Source organism: Lynx rufus, unplaced genomic scaffold (assembly GCF_022079265.1).
Source record: "Lynx rufus isolate CCGP_SWC_20201006 ecotype Redwood Valley unplaced genomic scaffold, mLynRuf1.p SCAF_1, whole genome shotgun sequence".
NCBI classification, from domain to species: domain Eukaryota; kingdom Metazoa; phylum Chordata; class Mammalia; order Carnivora; family Felidae; genus Lynx; species Lynx rufus.
The window spans coordinates 7,720,001-7,745,318 of record NW_025814823.1 but is presented as its reverse complement, the minus strand read 5'-3'; the positions used below and the strand labels follow the sequence as shown (position 1 = coordinate 7,745,318).

At 37.1% G+C, this 25,318-nt stretch overlaps 1 protein-coding gene across 5 annotated transcripts in view; it reads right to left on the bottom strand.

Moving 5' to 3' along the window:
- PAN3 (poly(A) specific ribonuclease subunit PAN3) overlaps positions 1 to 25,318 on the bottom strand; it is a 134,816-nt gene that overhangs the window by 70,637 nt on the left and 38,861 nt on the right. For all 5 annotated transcript variants that reach the window (XM_047078176.1, XM_047078184.1, XM_047078185.1 and 2 more), the window contains one exon: positions 3,794 to 3,941. In XM_047078176.1, coding sequence (XP_046934132.1) covers positions 3,794 to 3,941 — 148 coding nt within the window. The remainder of the gene's footprint in view (positions 1 to 3,793; positions 3,942 to 25,318) is intronic.

The following is a 25,318-nucleotide window of genomic DNA, read 5'->3' as shown; positions in this document are numbered from 1 at the left end:
TCATCTCAAAGAAATGAATTATTTGAAAATCCTGAAAGTCAGGTACGGCTCTCTTCGTCATTCATAAACTGCTGATGGCATTTCCAAATTCAAGAACTCCCTCTGTCCCTCCCAAGTGTCCACATGCAATCAAGGGGCTCAAGAGATGCTCAAATCTGGACTCCCAATTGTGCATTAAACCACCAGATACACCAGCACACTGCCCAGAAACGTATGCTCCTGTTGGTACCTGTCTTAAAATCACTTTCAAATGGACTGGAGTTAATACTGAGGCAATTAAACTTGAAGTGCAGCAAGATTTAGATTACTCAGCCTACTATCAAGTCAAGAAATATACTCTTAGGAAAAATTGATTCAAAAAGAGTCAGCAATTAGCTCTCATGACAAGATTATTTTTCATGGCACAAAAAAAAAACATAAACTATCATTTCATGCACTTAGTGCAGTCATATTTTCATTTCTAAAGATCTATTCAAAAACTGCACCTAAAGCAAGACCTACTGGGAAAAAAATAGATCTTTAACTGTCACTTTCGAAATCTTCTTACTAAAATACAGTCTGGAAATAAATTTTGCTAAGTGTGTGTTAAGCCGGCGGCTCTTAACTTTCAGAAGGTTGTGCTTCTCCCAGAAGAAAAATACATCTTGTGACCAGAGAAAAATACATGTTTCGAAATAAAAATATGCATATAACTGTAAGGGTTCTCAAAGACAATGAAGTCCAAGTGGAGCGCCCTAAACCCAAATACTCCTTTAACAACTATTCATAGAAGATACTTAGAATGTACCTAGCTACTGTTCTTAGGTTAAATGTGCATACAACAGCTAAGCCTGTAGATTCTCAATCTCTTAAAGGAGAATAAAATGGCTACGTGTACAATTCAATGGAAACCTAATGTATGCTGTACATTGTTAGCAATGTAACTACCCTTTAAACCTAATTAGTTCTGAATAAATTCAAATAACTTTTGTATAAAATTTTACTTCGTATATTAAAGCTTTTTCAAAATGCAAATCAGGTTTTAAAAGTGATGAAAACACATTTTAAAGCAAAGAAACTTTTTCACTCCAGACCTACTGTGTTTCCAGGCATGCTTTTATTCCTTCTAATTTGAAGAAATTCAAATCTAATTACCTACTTAATTTTGTTCAAACATTTTTACATCTTGGGCCAAAAGATGTATTTAAATATGTATTTTTTTTCACCTATGATGAAAATGACATTGCTATAGTTTACATTTGTGTGCCAAAAGTTTTAAGGGTTCATGTTTTTTAGGGGAAAACACAGTAACTTGACATATTTTCAAGGGCAATCATTTCTAAACTAGAAATAAAAGAGAAAATGAAACTTTATAAACTGAAAATTATTAACAGATTACATCTACAGTAGACAAGTAGCATCAGAGATAAATTAAATCCCCACTAAGGTAGATATATAAGCTCTACCACTTTTTTGGTTCTATAATTTTAAAGTGGAAATACCAAAATCCTTTCCCAGGCCTTGAAAAAAAGAACATTTGTGGGTAAGAAGTGATGGAAGACACTGGAGGGACACGTAATTTTTTTCTCTTTGTTCATCTCCAGAAAGTGTTAAGCCATTAACTAAAAGGAGAAAATATGAAGAAATAATAAATGCAAAACCACTCATCATTCCAGTATTTGTGGAAAATACTTTAGCTTATTAGTTAGTTGATTTTCATTTGAATGAAAAATAATTTTTAAATAAGAGGTATTCAGGAACACATTTAATATGATATACTGACCCATTTCCAATGGTTCCAGACAGGAATTACTTTCATTAATAGGAAGTAAAATGACCTTTTTAATGTTAGAGCTATATAGAACAGTACATAGTTTCCCAGTTAATTTAACATTTTAAATTAATTAATTTCATCTTAAATTTAGGTTGTGATACCCAATTGAGACCAATGAAACACCCACCTACACAAAAGTTAATACCTACTAAAGAGCTGGAAGAAGTACCACAGCATTAATAAAATTTTTAACTAAAAGCTTTCAAGATCTAAAATTTTCTCTGACATTTTAACTCTTTGAATATTTAAAAGGCCTATTTTTTTTTTTTTTTAATGGCAAGCTTGAACTAGTCTGATCACAGGTGTGAACAAAATATTTACTTTTGAGACAAGAGAAGATGTGTTGTTAGGCCAAAATAAATTGGCACTTCATTGAGGGAGTCGGTGTTTTCTGACTGGCATACGGACACCATTCTCGTGGGTGCTTTATGAAAACACTGCTCAGAAGTCTGGACAATCTTTAAGAAAGTTTACGTGTACAGCTGACACGTAGACTATGTTCATGTCAACAATGTGAACACACCTCAATGGGAGAAAAATCATAGCACATTACTTACAAGTAAAACTTTTAGGCTACCAGGGATGTTCAACTGTGACACTGCTCTCTACGGAAGAAGGGAAAATGTTTACAAATTCAACTGAACCTAGAAAGAGCCAAAGTAGAAGAAAAGGTAAGGGGACAGGTGAGGGGGAGGGAGTTGAAAGGGAAGGGGAGAGGAGTAGGAAGAAAGAGAGCGAGAGAGAAAAAGGTGGCAGAAGGAGGCTCTGATAAAAGCCTCGCAACACAAGGCTATTCCGCCTCTAAATGCACTCGATACTTTATACACGCTCTGTTCCATAGAATTATCAACATCTTCTCTCATTCTGCATCTCAAAAAGATCCTTGATTTCAATGGCGGTATCAAAACCAATGATCCATCTCACTAACTGGATTAAGCTCTGGAGGCAGAACTAGTTCCAGGCTGATCCAGGTGGACTTTTTGGCTTCCATTAGTATATCCGTAATTCATTTTGTTTCTGTTTTTTGAAACATTCAAGGCTAAGTGGTCATTATCCGGCATAGGTTCTAGAAACATAATCTGTGTGAGCAGTTCAAACAGTTTATCAACACAACATAACCCACTTTATCACTTAATATAAATTCAACATAATTCTCCATACCTTGGTTTCCTAATTAAGGTACAGAGTAGTAGGGAGGGATGATGTTATTTATCCAAGAAGTTTTTCATATTGTTATATTAAAGTAAATGTTAATGTGATGGAGTGCAAAAGTTGCATTAATTTTTAAAATGAAAGAGGGGACTTCAAAGAAAATGGTTCACAAAGGGTCACTGTGAACTACACCTCAGGACCCCTGGTGTACAAATGCATTTGCTCAAATTCTTCTGCCATTATGGGTAAATGTGGAAAAAAAAAAGAAAAGTACGATTTTCTCTACCTCGATGACCCCTAATGCATTTCTTTCCTACTACTGTTTATACTTCACCCAATTTAAAACTACTACAATAGATTTATAATCAAACACCGGAAAGGCAATACATCTAAACTTACATTTAGAATGATACAGAATTATTTTTTAGAAATTTCCTATAAAATTAAGACTTCGAAGCATATATACATATGAATATTCTATTTCTGATGTTTTTACAGAAGCTTTTGAATGAAACAGCATTATTACTGACTTTAAAAAATAGGGAAATACTACGGTCCAAGTAGATCTTTTTTATAAGAAACCATTTTCTCCTTTAAATTTGTGTGCTTTTACACATGCTCATATATAATTTTTGTTCATATTTAAATTTTGCTTTAAAATTTTCAACTACAAATTTGATCTATGGTACCAAAACCGACAACACAAAACCCATAATGTGTCCAAATGTGAACCATTTAAGTATACAATTTCAGTTCTGATGAACTAATAGCAAATGGTGTTTACGGATATGTTCTCTGGAACTCACTGGAAATAGTCACTCAACTTACCTGGTGCTAAGCCAGCAGCAGCAGGACTTCCCAGGGACGGGTGAGAGAAAACTTGAGAGAAGGCAGACATATTTGACTGGGACACGTTACTCAGCCTGGAGGTTGATCCTCCTTTAGGAATAAACTCGCTTGCAGTAGGATTTGGTGTCTATTTAAAAATCAAATATAGTAAGTTAACACACTTTAAGCCCAAAAAAGACAGTGAATCTACTAGGCATTATTCCACAGTGCTTTATTTACTGAGTAAAAGATTTTATTGAAAGGACTTATAGCATTTCTAAGTTCCACATTTTGGGATGGTATAATCACATTTCTTGAAGGAAACGTTTTAATCAAATTTGAGGATTTTAATCACTGCAGCTGCAGAATTTAACCCCAGAAAACGTAAAATTTGCCTTGATTGTCCAATACCCATCATACCAAACTATCCTAACACATTTTAGAGAAGTGGGAGGTTGAGACTACCTCAAAACTGAGCAACAAGTTTCAAGTTTAATGTCTTTAAACCACTTCTACCAGGATAAAGGTCACAAGTGTCTTTATTCCAGAATTAATCATTTTCTTTTTCGTAAGTACTTAAGGTATTTCCCCAATAATATAGTGCCATGTATTTAAGTGAGAGTAAAGCCAAGAAAGACATTTAAGAACAAGGAAAATATGGGAAGAATCAAGATATAATAAAAATGTACCAGAGGCTCCAATGCTTTCAATGCCTACAAGTATCACATGTAACTTCTGTTATATTTCAAATATTTTACTGTGAGATCACAGGCATATTTTACAGGGAGATCACATGGAAAAAAATTTTCTTCACAGTTGTACTATGCTGCAACAGTTTAGATATTCAATGGCATGGTACGTTTGGCTTTAACAACTACTGGAACATTATGAGACTGTACATCAAATTCACAAACGGTCTCTATCTTGTCCATGAAGAACAAATGAATATCCAAAATATTTTTCTGAAATGGTGACCATGTTAAATTCTAAATGCCTAAGCATAATAAAGACTCATTAATGATATCATTTGAATTCAGCTTTCAAAAGGGTCAGCCAAGGAGATAATTTAGCATAATTCACACTTCGGCCCACATTTTATGTGTACATACAAACTAAGTTTAAAACACACTGAATCATGAATTTAATTACTTAGAGAATTTAATTACGCAAAGCATTTAATCACTTAAAAATCTTTTAGAACTGGTCATTAGAATGTAAAAATGCATTCCCACAGAAGGCAGAAAATAAGACGACGGACTAATTCCTGTATACCCCAAGAACAACTTCCCTATTCAGCAGGAACGACACTTCAACCTGATAAATTAGAGTTCAAGTGATTAGATTTGGAAGATTACAGCCAATAGGCTGACCTAAATTTAAACTCTAAGACAAATGAGAGTTTACCAGTTATATACCAGCTAACATTAAAGTGATAAAATGTAGAGAAAATGTTAATCTGGGTTTAATTAAAACATACTAAAGAATGAACCTCTTTTACTGCCACATCTAAGACGTGAAATTCTGAAGGAAAAAAAAAAAAAAAAGGAAGAAGAAGAGGAAGAGGAAGAGGAGGAGGAGGAATCAGGCCTGATCCAAAATATATTTTCCAAAGGGAAAAAAAAAAATTCCTCTTCTATCACTTTTATATATTTATTTTTAGTTTTTAAAACTTCCAAAGTCTAAAGTTTTCGAAAATAGTGGCATGTTCTTTAAAAGTATGATCAATTCCTTAATTTCTGGGGTAGAAAAGAAGTCCATGCATTTTACTAATACACTAATCCCTAGTTACAAGGGAACACATGGCTACTAACAGGATCACTTCAGAGCTCTAACAATGTGTTTCAGTTCATCTTAAACCTATTTTAGAAGGTAAGAGTCAAAATAAAAGCAATGTGTATCTTGGTAAGAGTCCAGAGTGTCTAAAAGAGATGGAGACATCAGGACTACAAGATTACTCAGAGACAGCAAATTCCGACAAAGAAAATTTCATGTGTATACAAAAACTTTTAGCGGCATACTCCTGAGAAATAGGTATTACTCATTTTCCATGTCAGTTAGACCTTATATTTACTATGAATAACAGACTACCTGATTTCAAAGCTGAGCTTCTCTAAATTAATTTAAATTCAATTAATTATTTTAAATTAATTTTAAAGCCGACTTTGAAAGGATTTCTTACAAAGGAGAAAAGGATGGAAATAATCATTCCACCGTTCCCAAACAAGTCATATATAAAATGCCATTATAACAAATGAGAGAGTCTCCAAATCTATTATAATAGAAATTATTTAAATTAATGTTAACTATGAAAGTTTACACACTAAACTGCAACCTTCAGAGATTCAACAGTCACAGTGGCAAAAAAACATACCTCACAGTGAATTTTAATTAAGAAGTGAAGAGAAAAATCTAAGATCTTCCCTCCTTTCTCTTTCCTGATTTAAGATGGCAAGGCAATTCCCTTGAGTGGATGGGGTGAGAGTTGGTTTTATTCAACTCTGAGTATTTGAGATTAGAGAAAAAGTAAACGGATTTAAATGGCAGAAAAAACAATTACACAGGATTTAGGTGTAACACAAAAAAACCCACTAAATTTAGGAATAAGAGAATAGAGCTATTACTATTAACAGACAATGTACATTCTTATAGCCAGATCAGAGAACTATCAGAAATATTTCAAGTATTAATTAAAAATTATAATAATAATGAGAATACTTTTTATGATACAATTACTTAAAATAACTACCATTAAAAGATAGATTCTTGAAATGGCTTTAATTTGGGGGGGGTTAAGGGATAAAGATGGGTTTTATAAAGTGACAAAACAGCACAGGAACCCACTTTGAACATGTTTAAAAAAATAATTTTCTCAACAGTAAGGCAAAACTGGTTAACTAAAACCAGTATCACCTTAAAATGAAATATCTGTTCATCAGAAAATAAACAGTTTCTTTTAGCTTTAGGAGGTGAAGGTTGCATCTAGAGACTCAAGGACTTGGGTTGTAAAAATTTTCTAACTTCAACAACACTGAAGAGAATAAAAAGTTTTGTTACTCCTGCTCTAGGATTTACATAATCCTTGCGTAACTATCCAAATATGTTCCTGTAGTATCAACTTTGTTTTTTCATATACAGATAATTATATTCATAATTTTATTTCTAATTTTTATTCATATTTTTTTTAATTTTTTTTTTCAACATTTATTTATTTTTGGGACAGAGAGAGACAGAGCATGAACGGGGGAGGGGCAGAGAGAGAGGGAGACACAGAATCGGAAACAGGCTCCAGGCTCCGAGCCATCAGCCCAGAGCCTGACGCGGGGCTCGAACTCCCGGACCGCGAGATCGTGACCTGGCTGAAGTCGGACGCTCAACCGACTGCGCCACCCAGGCGCTCCTCTAATTTTTATTCATATTTTAAACCCTGATTTTCAGCAAACTTTAAACAGCTCTAAATGCACACTTGAAAAAAAAATTTTTTTTAGTCAAGTAAGACTTTGGGAGAATTTATCAAGAACAATGGAGTTTTAGGTTCTCATATACTTAAATTTATACTGCAACTTTCATGCCAAAAACAACCAAGTGCTTTTTATAAATTGACACCATCCCCCAATATTTACCTGTAATCCCTACCTGTATTCTCTAAACAAAAATAGACTAAATCGAGTCCTAACCTTTAGCTTCAAAAGCACTGTTGTAACTATTTTAAAAGATTTTTTAATTTTTTTTTTATTCGGGGGGGGGAGGGTAGAGAAAGGGAGAGAGCGAATCCCAAGCATACTCCCCACCTCTGTTAGCGCACAGCCCAACACAGGGTTCAAACTCACAAACCCTGAGATCATGACCAGAGCAGAAATCAAGAGGCGTAACTGAGCCACCCAGGCAGCCCTGTTATTATATTTTAAATAAAACAGTAATTAACATTTCAATGTAGACATCCCACCCAACCAAAATGATAGAGTATTTCCTTAACTTACAGGGTTTTTCACAAATGAAGTAATTTTCTGATGAGGTTTCTAACTCAGGTTTTTGTTTTTTGTTTTTTTAAGTTTATTTATTTTGAGAGAGAGAGCACATACAGGGGGAGGAGTAGAGAGAGAGGATACCAAGCAGGCTCCACACTGACAGCATGGAACCCGAGGCAGGGCCCAAACCCACGAACGGTGAGATCATGACCTGAAGCCAAAACCAAGAGTTGGACACTTAACCGACTGAGCCACCCAGGCGCCCCAATTGCTAATTCGTGTGCAACACAATTTTATGCTTTTCTACTATTATAGGATTGCATGGAAACTGCTACTCTTAAAGTAAAATTCAGATTTTTAAGACTCTGCTGGACTCCACTATAAACAGAACACTTACTTAAGACCACAATAAAGCAGTCCCATAAATTAAGGGACTCATTTAATAAATAGTGCAAAACAAAATGAAAAGTGCCACCATTAAAATAGGTTTTTAAAATGTGGTAGAAAAACAGGAAGATTCTATTAAATGAAAATAGAACACAAACTCTTACGTACTGTTTCATTGCAAATATGTCAAAAAGGTCTGTAAGAAAGTTACCCTAAGGTGGTATGATGTATGATAAGAAACCACTACTGTTCCTGAATATTGGTCGGATTTTTAAAAATTACATAATAAACCCATAAAAACCCATAAAATACCTTCCACGATACATTCCTTATAATGAACGCAATTTGCTTTACTTGTCTAATGGCTTAAGTTTTTATCAGTAATCTTTCTACTTTCTGAACGAAACATGACCTGCTTTTTCTTAACAGTTTTATTTAGATATAACTGACATATAAACACAGTGCACATTTTCTTAAGTTTATTTATTTTGAGAGACAAGCACGCACAAGTGGGGCAGGGCAGAGAGAGACAGAGACAGACAGAAACAGAGGAGAGAATCCCAGGCAGGCTATGCACTGTTAACAAGCGATGTGAGATCACAACCTGAGCCAAAATCAAGAGTCAGGACACTTAACCGACCGAATGAGCCACCCAGGTGCCCCTAAACTGCACATATTTAAAATATAACCTCTTTGCAACTCTGGTCATAGGCAGAAACCAGGAAACAATTACCCAAATCAAGATAATGAATATATCCATGATGCCCAAATGTTGCCACAAACTTCGTTTGAATTCCTCCCTCCCATTCCTCTCTACTCCCCTACTTTGGTCTCGAGGCAACCACAGATCAGCTTTCTGTCACTATAGATTAATCTACCTTTTCTAGAATTTAATATGAATGAATCTTACATACATATACATGCAGGTTTTTTTCCGAGCTTCTTTCACTTGGCAACATTAAGATTCATCCATGTGACTGACTCCACCAATATTTCATTCCTTTTTTACTGCTAATATTTCATAATATCCATACACCACAATTTGTTTATTCTTTCATCCAATGGACAAAGGTGGTTTCCAGTTTGGGGCTATTAAAAACAAAGCTGCAAAGAGAACGCTCAGGTACAAGTTCTTGTGTAGACCTATTTCATTACTCTTGGGAAAGTGCCCATTAGTGAATGGCTTGGACACACAGTATGTGTATATATAACCTTTTTAGAAAATTGGTATGGGGGCGCCTGGGTGGCGCAGTCGGTTAAGCGTCCGACTTCAGCCAGGTCACGATCTCGCGGTCCGTGAGTTCGAGCCCCGCGTCGGGCTCTGGGCTGATGGCTCGGAGCCTGGAGCCGGTTTCCGATTCTGTGTCTCCCTCTCTCTCTGCCCCTCGCCCGTTCATGCTCTCTCTCTGTCCCAAAAATAAATAAACGTTGAAAAAAAAAAAAAAAAGGAAAAGAAAATTGGTATGCTATTGGGCACCTGGGTGGCTCAGTTCGTTAAGCGACCGACTTCAGCTCAGGTCATGATCTTCCGGTTTGTGGGTTCGAGCCCCGCATCAGGCTCTGTGCTGACAGCACAGGGACTGGAGCCTCCTTCAGATTCTGACTCCCTCTCTTTGCCCTTCCCTTGCTCGCTCTCTGTCTCTCTCTCTCAAAAATAAACAAACATTAAAAAAAATTTTAATTGGGGCGCCTGGGTGGCGCAGTCGGTTAAACGTCCGACTTCAGCCAGGTCACGATCTCGCGGTCCGTGAGTTCGAGCCCCGCGTCGGGCTCTGGGCTGATGGCTCAGAGCCTGGAGCCTGTTTCGGATTCTGTGTCTCCCTCTCTCTCTGCCCCTCCCCCGTTCATGCTCTGTCTCTGTCCCAAAAATAAATAAACGTTGGAAAAAAAAAAAAGATTTAAAAAAAACTTTTAATTGGTAAGCTGTTTTACAAAGTAGTGCTACTATCTTAATATACCCACCAGCACTTTGTGGAAAGACCAAGTTGCTCTACATACTCGTGAACATGAGCTTTGGTCAGATTTTTATATTTTAGACATTTTAATAGGTGTATCTCATTGTGGTTTTAATTTGCATTCCCCAATGACTTACTTAATGGCCATTCTGTGTCTTCTACTGTAAAATGTCTGTTCACACTTTTTGACCATTTTTATTGATTTTTTGTTTTCTGTTGTGAAACTGGCAGTTCTGGATAGAAAGCCTTGGTCTACATGTTATACAAATATTTTCTCCAGGTCTATGATCTGTCTTTTCATTCTCTTAACAGCAGCTTTCAAAGAACTGTGGTTCTTAAATGTTGACGAAGTTGTTACACCTAAGAAATACCTGCCTAACCCACCAAAGTTACAAATATTCTGTTTTCTTCTGTTTTAGGATTTCATGTTTTACATTTAGGTCTAAGATTCACTGAGTCAATTTCTATGAAGCGTGAGGTAGGAGTCTAATATTTTTGCACACACTCAATTATTCTAGCGCTGTTTGCTAAAGAGACTCTTCTTCCTCCGCTCAATAGCCTTTGCTACTTTGTTGAAAATCAACTATTTATTAGCAAGTTAATTTCTGGACTTGATTGTGCTCCACTGATGCCCATCTATCTTCATGTCAAAAGCACATCATCTTTTTTTTTTTCCCAACGTTTATTTATTTTTAAGACAGAGAGAGACAGAGCATGAACGGGGGAGGGGCAGAGAGAGAGGGAGACACAGAATCGGAAACAGGCTCCAGGCTCTGAGCCATCAGCCCAGAGCCTGACGCAGGGCTCGAACTCATGGACCACCAGATCGTGACCTGGCTGAAGTCGGACGCTTAACCGACTGCGCCACCCAGGCGCCCCCAAAAGCACATCATCTTGATGACTACAGCTTTACAGTAATTCTTGAAGTCGGATAGTGTACATCTTGCATCTTTTTGCCTTTTTTCTTTTTTAGTTTGGATTGGTTATTTGAATGTTTACATGAGTATTAGGCTAAACTTATCAATTACTATTACATAGCCTGCCGAGGGGCGCCTGGGTGGCTCAGTCAAGCATCCGACTTAGGCTCAGGTCACAGTCTCACAGTTTATGAGTCTGAGCCCCGCATCGGGCTCTGTGCTACCAGCTTGAAACCTGGCTCTTGCTTGGGATTCTGTGTCTTCCTCTCTCTCTGCCCCTCCCCCACTCAGGCTCTGTCTCTGTCTCTCAAAAAAATGAATAAACGTTAAAAAAAAATTAAATACCCTGCTGAATTCTAATTGACAGTATACTGAATCTGTAGATCAATTTGGTAAGAATCAACATCTTGCATCTTAACAATAATGAGTCTTCAGATCCATGAACATGTTATACGTCTCCTTTTATTTAGGTCTTCTTTAATTCCTCTCAGGAAAGTTTCAAAGTTTTTAACGTACAGTTCCTCAGACTTTCTGTCAGATCAAACCACATTTTGTATTTCTGGCACTATCATAAATTACATAATTTTGAAACTTTCACTTTATATTATTTGTTGCTAGTGCATACGTACCAGTTTCCTGCGGCTACCGTAACAAATTACCACAAACTTGATGGCTTAAAACCCCAGAAATGTATTTTCTTCCACGTTTTGGAAGCCAGAAGTTTACAAGGAAGTTGCCGGTGCTCCCCTCCAGATGCACTGGAGCAGAATCCATTCCATGCTTCTCTCCTAGCTTCTGGCAACTGCCGGCACTCTTTGGCGTTCCTTGGCTTTACCACATCACCTGTTTCTGCCCCGGTCCTCACATCCCCTTCTCCTGTGTGCAATCTCCCTCTGCCTCGTCTTAACCAGGACGGACCTGCCATTGTTCAGGGGCCACTTAAATAATTCAAGATGGTATCACCAAATCCTTAACTTAATTATACCTGTAAAAGACTCTTCTTCTAAATCAAGTAGAATTCACAAGTTCCAGGCAGGGATTAGGACATGAACTTACCTTTTAGGGAGACCAATTTGGGCTGAATTTGTTCTTCTTTCTCTAGTTTCTTAGAGTAGAAGCTGAAGTCATTGACCTAGGAACATTTCTTGTCCACTCTAGGCATTTAATGCTAAAATCTACCTCATTAGTGTGTTAGCAGCATCCCACAACTTTTAACATGGCTTCATTGTCATTCACTTCAAAATGAAAGTTACAAAGCAGTTGTGCTATTACAAAGTTATACTGAACTTTCTGCTTCCCCTATTTCTTCTTTGCCCCATGAATAATTTAGAAGTGTGCTGTTCAGTGTCCAAATACTTAAAGATTCTCCACAAATCTTTGTTACTGATTCCTATTTTAATGCCACTGTGGTCAGAGAACACATTTGTATGACCTGAATCCTTTTAAACTTATTGAGACTCGTTCCGTGACCCAGAATTGGTCTTAGTCAATGTTCTACGTGCACTTAAGAAGAGTATGTATTTGGCTGTTTGTGGGCAGAGTGTTCCATAAACGTCAAACTGACAGAGCTATTGAAATCTCCCATATCCTTACTGATTTTGTCTTTCTTCTAATACTCAGAGTACTGAAATCGCTATCACTGTTTGTCTACTTCTCCTTTCAACTCTATTAGTCTTGGTCTCATATTTTAACCCTCTTTTATTAGGTACATAAACATTTAACAGTGGTACATCCATGCTCTTAATGAACTGTCCCTTTATCTAACAACTCTTTTTGTTCCTGATAATATTCTCGGCTCTGAAATCTACTTTGTCTGATAGGAGTATAGCTATCCCAGCTATATTATATGTACCCCATACATCACTATACTATATATACAGCTGACTCTTGAACAACATAGGTTTGAACTGTGCAGGTCCACTTACACATAGATTTTTTTGATACAGGACCTGTAAAATGTGTTTTCTCTTATGATTTTATTATTTTCTTTCCTCAAGCTTACTTTACTGTAAGAATATAGTATATCATACATATACCATACAAATGTTTATGTTATCGGTATGGCTTCCAGTCAACACTAAGCTACTAGTCATTACACTTTGGGGGAGTCAAAAGTTACACATGGATTTTCAAATGCATGGAGGGTTATTACCCCAACCCCCATGTAGTTCAAGGGCCAACTGTATTACTATACTCTATATAGTATGCATACACTAATGTGTAGTCGTACATTACTATTACTATAATTACTGTTGTAATTATAATTGTACTACCTGTTATAGTGTACAAGATACATGGATATAACACTAGTAATAAACACACACATTAGTCTTTTCTGACTAGTGCATGGTATAATTTTAAACATATGTTTGTCTTTAAGTCTAAAGTAGGTTTTTTGTCAGCTTCAAATAATCGGATCTTGTTTTTTTAAATCCAACCTGAAAATCTCTGCCTTCTTCTTGGGACATTTAGGCTATTTACATTTAATGTGATTATTAAACCTATCTACCATCTTGCTACCCTTTTTTTAATTTGTTCTATTTGTTCTTTGTTCCCCTTTTCTTTTTTCTGCCTTCTTTGGGGATTAACCGACTTTTGAGTTTTCATTTTATTGCTTCTCTCCACTTATTAGCTGCAACTCTCTGTAGCGGTTGCCTTAGGTTTTATAATACATGTGTTTAACTTATCACCAACTATCTTAGTCTGCTAGAGTCATAACAAAATACCATACATGAGTGGCTTAAACAACAGAAATTTAAGTTCTCACAGCTCTAGATGGTGATAGCCTAGGACCAAGATGCCCTATTAACTTGGTTTTCAAGTTTTGTTGCGCTGTCTGTATCGTTTCTTTCCCAAACAGATAAATTATGCCACACCTATCCTTTTGATACTGTAGATATTTCTGAAGCATCAAATCATGACATCTATTCTACATTCTAAATATTTCTCAAATTCAACTATTTCTACCCGTGTCACCATCAGTGCCCTCCTCTACACCACTGTCATCTCTTCTCGGGTTTACTGCAACATCATCCCTATTGACCAACTAAACTCCAGTCTTGCTCACCTCTAATCCATCTTTTACGTTTCAGCCAGGATAAAAGAGAATAAAAGAGAAAAGCAGAGAAAAAGAAAAGGAAGAAGAGGAGGAAAAAGAGGAAGGGAAAGCAGGAAGAAAGGAAGAGAAGGGAAGTTTTGCTTAATGTGTTTACTGATGAAATCCATTTAGAGTGAACAGGTCAAGTCTCCACTGTTCTTGACAGAACTAAGTCAACTTAAAAAAAAAAAACAAACAAACAGGGGATAAAAAGTTGATGTTAATCTTAGCCTTATCTACTTTTTCTAAAACCTACTCCAATCTCCCATCTTCACTATTACTGTTCCCTATTTGGACTTGACAAAAGAGCCTAGTTGGGACTAATTCCAAAGATTTATGCCCAAGGGGTGTGGTTTCCCCCGGCAAGGGGAATTACCTGGAATGGTAAAAGAAGGGACGCTGATAATGAGGGAGAAAGGCAGGAATTAGCAAGTATTTTGCCTTGATAAATTGTATGTAAAAAGGCATAAAAAGATGAGACCCACAGGCACAAAGAAAAGCCCTATTCAGAGCTATTTTTACCAGTCTTCAGTGTTCATAAGTCATACAGGATAAAGAGGAAGGGGGGGGGTGGAAAGGAGAAGTCAAATAGCTAACTAGAGCCTCCAAGTTCACATTTCTGTAAGACTTTTTTTTTAATTTAATGGGTTGTTATTTCCCCTTATTTGAAGCACATCCAAATATGGTCAATTTATATTTACATTTATATTTATTATCAAAATATACTTAATTTCAGCTGACCTGCTCAAGACCAGCAAGGTTTCATCCTATAAGTTAACAATTAACATCTAAAATATTACTACTATTGTGAAATTAGTCTAGTATCTCAATTTCAAATTTTTCTGAAGCAAACTGGTAAATAGAGGGTTAGGAAATATGATTTTCTAAATAAATCAGAATCAAATTGGTGAAAACTGTGGAAGAAAGTTGATTACTAATGCTTCCAAGAGATGTACTCCAGTGTTGTTTTAAACAGAAGTTCTCAAAAAAAAATTTTTTTAATAAATAGATAAATAAACAGAAGTTCTCCTATTTATATTTTGACTATCTTTAGAGTGAAGTAACATCAGTACATCAGAACCTACCAAATGAAAATCAATTAGTAATAAGGTTTGTACTAAGATAGAGTTTAATAAAACGTTTCAGAAGCTCAGCAAAAGTAATTATATACATCTTGAAACAATGGGAATGTAAATTTTCAAAGATACTCATTAGTTTATCCTTCACAAAGTGCATCATAAACAGATAATACCCTAAACACTATTCTTTTTTTTTTAATGTTTATTTATTTTTGAGAGAGAGACAGAGAGACAGAGAGAGCGAGCGAGCAAGCCAGTGGGGAAGGGGCAGAGAGAGAAAGAGAGGGAGACAAAGAATCTGAAGCAGGCTTCAGGCTCCGAGCTGTCAGCACAGAGCCCGACGCAGGCTCAAACTCACTACCATAAAATCATGACCAGAGCCGAAGTCGGACGCTCAACCGACTGAGCCACCCAGGTGCCCCAACCTAAACACTATCCTTGAGAATAGTTTGACAATATATCAAAATGAAAAATAAGCATGCCTTAGTACTCTGAAACCTAGGAACTAAAGCTAAGAAGAAAATCAAGTATGGGCACATAATTTTTGTACACATAAGTTTTGCATGTAATTTTTCAATTTATGATTGTTTTTAAAAAGGAAGTAACTAAAATATCTATCGGTAGGCATTCAGTTATGTGGAATTTGGTACCTACAATAGCATGTCGCCATAAAAATCATGTGAATTGATTTATTTTTATTTGCCATGGAAACAGGCCCACAGAGTAAAAATAAAATACAAATCAGGCTACAAATCAGCAATTATACTAAGTAACTATTTCTGTAAAATGGTGTGCTTCTGTCTCAGAGGAAGGGGAACGAAGGAAGACGTGTACGTGTGCATGTGCACAGGCATACAGGAAGACGTGTACATGTGCGTGTGCACAGGCATACAAAGGATGGTAAACATGTTCACTAAAATGTTAAGGGAGCTCTTATCTCCGGATGGTGAGGAAAGCGGAGACATTTTGGCTTCCTTCTTTGTACTTCTCTATGGTATCTGATTTTTTTGCCCATAAGTTTATATGTTTTACAAAAAAGTTACAGAAAAGTTTAAGATTTATTCATCATAAAGCCACTTACACAGTTCCCTTTGCTTAGAGTTATCATCGCCAGCGAACGGCATGACGATACACAAGCATTCACACGGTATGCGATATTTCAATTGATACCAACAGAATCAATGTGCACAAAAAAGCAAAATCGGTGTACGGTGGATAGAAGACATTTTCAAACAAAAACAGATGAACCGCTCCTCTTCCACTTGAAACCTATTTGTTGTATGTCAAAGTCCCCCAGTAGTAGTAATCATTAATGGTCACAGAGGCGTTATTACCTAGCTCATTCTCAGTAGTACTCTCCTTTATGTGTCAATCATCTCAAGAAAGCTTAAAAACAAAAAAAACACTCCCTAACAAGAGAAAAAGACCTATTCAGGTCAGTTAATGAGTAGTCCAGGAAAACAAGACCATCACAGCATTCCACAGAGTCAAGAATTACTATATAGCTATAACTGTTTTCTATATCTATGTACAGCTTCTATCCATACATATATAATACTAAAACTTATTTGCCACATTATATAGTAAGAGAAATTTACTTAGAGGCATTTTCTCTAATCAAGAACTCTGCCATACTCAATCACCAGATTCAACATTTATTAAGATTTTTCAAACATTTTTCTATAACGATATTTTTCGTCATGAAACCCTACCAAAAAAACTTGAGACAATGCACAAAGCATTAAATTTCAGGACTAACATCAGGCCAAATACTATGAATCACCAATCACGAATCCAGGCTCATCCATTCAATTATTTCAACAGCTAATACATGGAAGATACAGTGTTAGGCAATGTGCTAGGCACTGTGGAGAAGAAAAACATAGAAAACACAGGCACTATAGTCTAGAAGCTCACAGACTGGCATTTCACAGGTACAGAATGTACACTGAACCCAACTCCACAATCCCAGACGTTCAGAACATCCACATATCAATATTAAGTAGAAGCATCTACAGTGTGCCTTTAGGACAGGTTATACATCCCTTAATTAGAACGATGTAAGTGCTAGGGAAAAGTGAACAAATGCTTCATGCTGACTAATTAGGTCAAAAGATGATATGCTTGAAATGAATCCTAAAAGACAAGTTTGCAGAGTCAAGACAGAGAAAAAGACACAGCAATCAAAGCAATGTTCAAAGACAATGTTCTAAGGCAGAGGCAGAAAGAGCATGGTATTCAATAGTTGAGTAGGTCTACAGCAGTAATCAGGAGAGAAATCAATAGGTACAGCTTGGATACATTCCTGAAAGATCTGGATTTTATTCTAATGACAAAAAACAGATGACAAAGATAAGAAACAAGATCAAATAATAAGTTAGGCAGTGGTTTGAAAGTTAAGACCAGAAGCAGGAAAGCAGATAATGTTAATCTATAATAGTAAGTGTCCAGGTAAGAAATGAAGGTGGACCTAAATTATAACTCAGTGATGTTAAAAGTGAAGACAATTTCAGGCAATTTCCTGAATTAGTGGCAAGTCAGTTGGGCATCTGACTCCTGATTTTGGCTCAGGTCATGATCTCACGGTTCATGGGATTGAGCCCCACGTTGAGCTCCATACCAACAGCACCTGCTTGGGATTCATATTCATTCATTCATTCATTCATTCATTCTCTCTCTCTCTCTCTCAAAACAAATAAACTTAAAAAAAGTGTCTAGACAATTTCAAAGTAACCCAATCAACGAACCCTTGTTGGCCAAATGATATGACAGTTAAGGAAGATGGAAGAGGCAAGAAAACTCGTAAGTTAGACAACTGGGTGACATCAACAACCAAGACAGCACAGAGTTGTGAATGAGTGTGTCCAGATGTGTGTGAACAGGTTTAAAGGAAAAGATGTGATATTCATTTTAGACATAACGAATTTCCATAGTCTTATGCCGTATAGATGAAGATGTTCTGAAGAAGCTAGTACTTACAGTGAGTGTAGAGGACAGAGAGGATAAAAAAATATATACCTGGAAGTCAACTATGAGTAGGGAGTAGCTGAAGTCATGAAGATGTGCTGAGATCCCCAAGGGGTGCTGTGTGAGGTAAATGAGAAGAGAGTCAAGGACAAGAGCTTAGGAGAGTTCCTGAGGCCAGGACCACAGACAAGAGGTCCTCAAGAGAGACTATGAAAGAACAGTCAAAGAGCTAAGAGAACAAAAGTTTCAAAGAAAGAGGAATGGTCAACAATGTCAAATGGAGCAGAGAGAGATCAAGCAAGAACTGATACTTCTGGTAACCTTATCAAAAAGAGTTTCGGGGCGCCTGGGTGGCGCAGTTGGTTAAGCGTCCGACTTCGGCCAGGTCACGATCTCGCGGTCCGTGAGTTCGAGCCCCGCGTCGGGCTCTGGGCTGATGGCTCAGAGCCTGGAGCCTGTTTCAGATTCTGTGTCTCCCTCTCTCTCTGCCCCTCCCGCGTTCATGCTCTGTCTCTCTCTGTCCCCAAAATAAATAAAACGTTGAAAAAAAAAAAAAAATTAAAAAAAAAAAAAAAAAAAAAAAAGAGTTTCAACAGAGTCATGAAAGTGAACAGCAAAACACTGGGGATTGAGGGAGGAATTAACAGTTAAAAAAAAAAAAGTAGCAACAATAAGCAGGAAGCATTTCTCAAATTGTTTTGCAGTTTCTCAAACATGTTGACCCTAGAACATTTCCTCACGTAGCATTCCTTACCCTTGGGGTCCCAGAGCAAAAGAAACTTAAACATGGCATGTTCACAAACTATCAGGAAGAAATCACTGTCGAGGGAGAGACTGACTACAACTGAAAAGGGATAAATAATAGAATACATTGTTAGAGGGAATAAAGATAGGCTCTGAAGCATATAATAGAAGAACACCTGTTTGTCTGACACAGGAAGAAAAACAGGAAGGGTATGAATGCAAATGCCGTATACAGGTCAAAAGCTGCCACATGAGACAATTCATTCTCTCTTTTTCCCTCCTCTGAACAACACAAGTCACTTACTCAAAAGTAACAGAGAAGCGGTGAGTAGGTGTGAGCAGAGTGTTAACGGTTTGGAATAGCAGCTATAAGATAAGAGAAAAGAAGTAGATCTGAGGTCAGAAAGCAGTATGTACATACTAATGCCATTTGAGCTGCACCACAGTTCTAGAACTCTTCAAAGTACTGAGGAGCCCTGAGTAGAGACAGGATTAAGCCTCAACCTCATAAAATTCCAACCCATTCCATCTAAAGCCCAAACGATTCCATCTCCTAGGGCCTAAAGTCTGGAAATCACCTGAAATAACACTAAAACTCAGCAAGAAACTAAAGATTGAAGTATATCCAGTGAGTTTCCAAAACCTCTCTGGGATCTTAAAAGCACCAGTAACAAGCAACTAGAATTCACAGGAGGATTTGTGGGCCAAAAGATTTTAATGTGAGCATTCTTCTACTTAAATACTTCTTACAAGAAATGCCATTTAATCAGACCACAAGGGGGGCAAATGCCATCAAAAGTGATGTTGACAAGTATGAATCTCCCTAATACACCCAACAGTCCAACCGTTCTCATCCATTTATATCACTTCGGGGGTAAGCTAAAACAACAGTAACACTAATAATTTATGATCCATATTGAGACAAAATGAATATGATTTTATTTAACATGTCATTACTTTTAAGTAAATCTTAACCAGTAACACCTTGAGAAGTTTACAAAATCATGCACTTCCCCTTCTTTTATTCAAGTTGACCCCTAATTCTTTTGTTTTTAATGTTTGTTTATTTTTGAATGAGAGCGAGCACAAGCAGGAGAGGGGCAAAGAGAAAGGGGGACAGAGGATCAGAAGTGAGCTCCACGCTGACAGCAGCGAACCCGATGTGGGGTTCAAACTCACGAACCACGAGATCATGACCCAAGCAGAAGTCAGATGCTCAATGGACTGAGCCACCCAGGAGCCCTGACACCTCATTCTTATGGGAAAGATGGGAGCACACTGTTATCCCTTCCAAAAAAAAAAGCATTTTTAAACTAATTTTTAAAAATATTCAAGAGTATTAGTTAAAATGTGAGCCTCTAAAAGACAATTAATGTCACTGCCTCATTACACACACACACACACACACACACACACACACACGCACAGAGCCACACACATCTGAATATAACTGACAGCACCCTAAATAAATATAAACAAAGACAAAGTTTAGAAGTGATAAGGTGCAACTGTAGATATGGAAATTTATTTAATATCCACCATGGGCTTGGAAATTTGAATTCTCATAATTCTGTAAGGTAGGTGACAGAATATTTCAATCCTAAACAACAGTATCTGAACTAGAGAATCACTGTTCTAAGAAAAAAATTTGAAATTCACATACACCTTTTGTCAGACAGAGAAATGGGTAATCATCGCAGGCAAAGGCTAAGAAAAGATAAAAGAGAATTCACACTCAGGTAAAATAAAGTACTCCTGGTGTGGAGTCTCCAGTAACCTTCCATCCGCCATCTGCCTGGTGTCTGGGCAAAGATGGTGAGCAAAGTACAACATGGAGAAGCCCTGTAACTTCACAACAGTGTCAAGAAGTAATTAAGACTACTGCCAGGCTCAGGAGATTGAAAAGTATCAAGAATACTTGGACAATGTTAAACTTTTGCGTTTCAAAAAAATAGAAGATCCTCAGGGCGCCCGGGTGGCTCCGTCGGTTGAGCGTCCGACTTTGGCTCAGGTCATGATCTTGCGGTCCGTGAGTCTGAGCCCCGCGTCGGGCTCTGTGCGGACAGCTCAGAGCCTGGAGCCAGCTTCGGATTCTGTGCCTCCCTCTCTCTCTGCCCCAACCCACTCGTATTCTGTCTCTGTCTCTCTCAAAAATAAATAAACATTAAAAAAAAATTACAAAAATAAAATAAAATAAAAAAATAGAAGATCCTTTAACATTTCAAAAGAAATCACCATCCTCTGTTCTAAATCAGTTGTGATCATTAAAGTAAAACATGGTGGCCATATAGCCCAGAAAACCCATCATCAAATTTTTTAAAGATATAAAAGTATTAGAATACCACAAAACTGCATACATTGCCTAATAAAAGGAAATTAAACAGTAACTTTTCGAGACAAAATACATTAATGGTACAAAAATAGTAGCAAATACATGCTCAGACTCAAAATATTTACAGTCCAGTGAGAAAAGGCAAACAGATAGAGAAACTTAACATAAAACAGAATGAGGTAAGTCTTAACACCAAGTATTATAGAAACAGTAAAAAAAAAAAAAAAAAAAAAATTCTTTGAGATGTTTAAGCAAGCATTCACAGAGAAGGTAGTATTTGAGTTAACTCTTGAAGGGAAAAGGAGGAAAGATTTTTTGTTTGTTTTTCAGATTCGGTTAATAATAGCACAAAATACAAAGATACAGAGAAGTGACAACATATTTCATGTTATATGAGGTATGAAAGACTCAAAATGATTAGAATTTAGGAAGTGTGGATGGTTAAAGAGAGATAGCCCTAGATAAGTAGAACAGATCCTGAAGGGATTTGAGAAAAATTATTCAGAAGATACACTTAGGGTTTATATAAACTATGTCAGTAGTGTTAAAAAAGGAAAGAAGATACTGTAGAATTTTAAAGAATACAGACTACAGGCAGACAACATAGTAGAAAAATCTCAGATTTACAATTAAATAGACTTGAGCTAGGAATCCTAGCTCTATCACTTATTAACAACAAAATTTTCGGGGGTGCCTGGCTGGCTCAGTTGGTAGAGTGTGTGACTCTTGGTCTCTGGGTTGTGAGTTCAAGTCTCATGTTGGGTGTAGAGATTACTTAAAAAATAATAATAATAATAATAAAACCTTTAAAAAAAAGTAAGGTTTTTCTAAATTGCAACTTCCATTATTTGTCAATTGGGGATGATATGTCATTACTGTAGAACAGCCTTAATATGATGGCAAATACATTGTCCAATGTATTATCTGTCAATTAACGGATAGCCAAACTTCAGTAGTTCCCTTCTTATACCAAATGGCAGAATGTGAGAGATGACGGGGAAGAAGTCAACACATGTTGCCTCAGTGACTGGGAAGATGAGGAAGTCATTTACTAAAGAAAAACCACATATTGAGGAGGGCATCTTTTGGGATGAGCACTGGGTGTTGTATGGAAATCAATTTGACAATAAATTTCATATACTGAAACAAAATAAAAATAAAAAATAAAAAAAAGAAGAACCACAAAAGGATCTGCAGATTTGGAGAAGAGAAAAATGCACCGAGTTTTAGACATGCCAAATTTGCGGTGATAATGGGATACGTATCTACACGCAAAGATAGAAAGCACAAAAAATCTGGATCTTGAACTCAGTAGACGGTTCTAATAAAAATTGTAAGAATTTTAAGCGTACAAGGGAAAGCAAAAAACAAGCGAGCCAAGAAAAGGAGCTCACAAGGAGCCACAGGCGAAACAAGAGTCAAGACTGCAAAGAGGAAAGAGTTTCAAAAACAGAGAGGCGGCCAGCAGTTCTAAGTGCTGGATCAAATGCTGTATTTGGTAATTAAGAAGATCTCGGACAGGGGCGCCTGGGTGGCTTGGTCGGTTAAGTGTCCGACTTCAGCCAGGTCACGATCTTGCGGTCCGTGAGTTCGAGCCCCGCGTCGGGCTCTGGGCTGATGGCTCAGAGCCTGGAGCCTGTTTCCGATTCTGTGTCTCCCTCTCTCTCTGCCCCTCCCCCGTTCATGCTCTGTCTCTCTGTCCCAAAAATAAATAAACGTTGAAAAAAAAAAAAAAAAAAAGAAGATCTCGGACATTCTACGAGAGCAATTTCAGTGAAACTTGTAAAATGCCAAGTTGCAGGTACTGAAGGAATAAATGGGTGGTAAAGACATCAGAGAAAAGAACAGAAGCTATTCTAAAGGTCCTCACGTGGAAGCTCCACAAACATAGTACAGAGACCTGATGTACGTCAAAAGAGCCACATGTAAAATAAATTTAGCCTCCACCAAGCTACAAAAAAACCTAAGGAAAATAGTATCGTTGATTCTCTGACGAGCATGTTTTGTATTTATACATCTTTTTTTTTTTTGTATGAATGTATTAGAATGAAAGCATGAATCACTGTTTTACAAAAGTCGTGGGTTGGTAAACAGGCTCTCTCATATCATGAGATTCTTGGTGAAAAAGAAATAAAAAGATTGCTAAGTGCTAAAAGATGGGGGATCATAGAGCTCTTGAAAGAAATCCAACACTGAAGAGAATAAATGCAATTATGAATGATTCAGGTGGAAACCTTCAGACTTCAGAGAAAGTTTCTGTTGCTGTTTTTGATTCAAGGTTTTTGTTGGTTACCTTTTGTTTTCAGAAATTGAAAAACTTCTAGAGGTGTTAGGTTAAGACCAAGAAATCAATGTAAAGATGTTTCCAGATCCAGAAAGAAAAGTAACTAAGTGTCACTAAGAATCGGATGGAAAGGTGAGGAAAAGGACTAACTTTACAAATACTGCAGTTATGCAGAGGCTACAGTCCATGTCCAGTATGCACAGTCTATGTATGCACTCTCACCTAAAACAAAGTTCCTCCTCAGAAGTTCAGTTAACTAGCTAGGTCATTAAATCAATCACAGCTCTAATACATTAGAGGGTATACCAGAGAGAGGGAAAGAGATTTTTAAAGTCTGACAAACATGGGTGAAAATGCCCACTTCTCTACTGGCTACTATTTAACCTTAATGTTACTTAGCTTCTCTGAAGATGTTTCTTCATTTAACAATAACATTTGCGTCCTAAACTGTGAGGAACATCAAAAGGGATGATTTATGTAAAGAGCTCACCACAGTGTCTGGCACAAGGTAACCATTTAAGAAACAACAGCTATAACTACTAAAATGAAATATAAATTAATATTTCTCTGACCGTAGGATTGAGAAGACCTAAGATTTAAAGGAAAGGAAACAGGAAAGATTAACGTATCTGGCTACGCATTTTTTGAGTAAAATTTTTTATGTGAACAAATAGAAAATGTTAAAAAGCATCATATAAAACTAAAACAAAAATGGTAAAAGAATGGATTGACATGAATTAGTTTTCTTCACACAACAAAAAGATAACCCCCCCCTCCCCGCCAAAAAAAAAGAAAAGAGGCTGACATGCTCCTTGCCCTGCATAAACACCACCAGGTGCCCAATGTAGGAAACCACAGATACAGTAATGGACACTAAGTGGGTATTTTTTAGTACTTCAACGTGTCACTGATACTGGGAGGAGGTACCGTCCTTCCGATGTTAGACCAAGCTATAATAAGGCATCCTCATGTCCTTAAAGGAAAAGAACTATCTGCAGCATAAAATAACAGCAGTATTTGAAATGTGAGATTCAGAGAACACCAATCTTTCGCACATTGAAAGGTTTGTCTACTATAACCCGTTTTAACCAAACAGAAAGCATAATTCTAGCATACGCTCTTACAGCAACCTAACGGTGTTTCGAGCTGCGCTCGAAAGAGGTACCTCGAGACCGTCACTGGGATAAGACGGGCATATTGTGGAGAGGCTGAGTGGCTCTGCCCATGCATGACCAGTGTCACGCCCCACAGCCCGCACACCAACTCCACCTCCACTCATCTCTGTTCTTGTCTAGTTAGGGTGCAATTTATTTTCAGACTTTCTTTTTAAAACTGAAAAATAATTCTAACCGTCAACATCGAATCTCTCTCCTACCAATCTCAAAGATAAAAATTCAACGAACTGTACTGCTATTCATTATTGCCAGATTCAAAACTCTCCAAGGAAATTTTGAGGATATTATTCTGGGGACCCTCCCCACCCCCCAAAACTTTTCCTTACCTTTAGGAAATACTATGAAAACTTCACTTGGGGCAAATGCTATGTTTTGCAATATTTTTGTAGTAACTTGTTTATTTCTATGCCCAAGGGAATATAGATATCGCTGTGGTATTAATACCGAACAGACCAAAGTATCGTGGAACCCCTTCATAACACAAAGTGGTGACAGAAATAAAACCGAGTTGTTAACTTTGTTGTATGTTTTCTGCATGTGGTGTATGTATGTGGGCTTACAGCCTCTGCGCTAGCAACGCATTAAAAATACCCATGTAGGGGCGCCTGGGTGGCGCAGTCGGT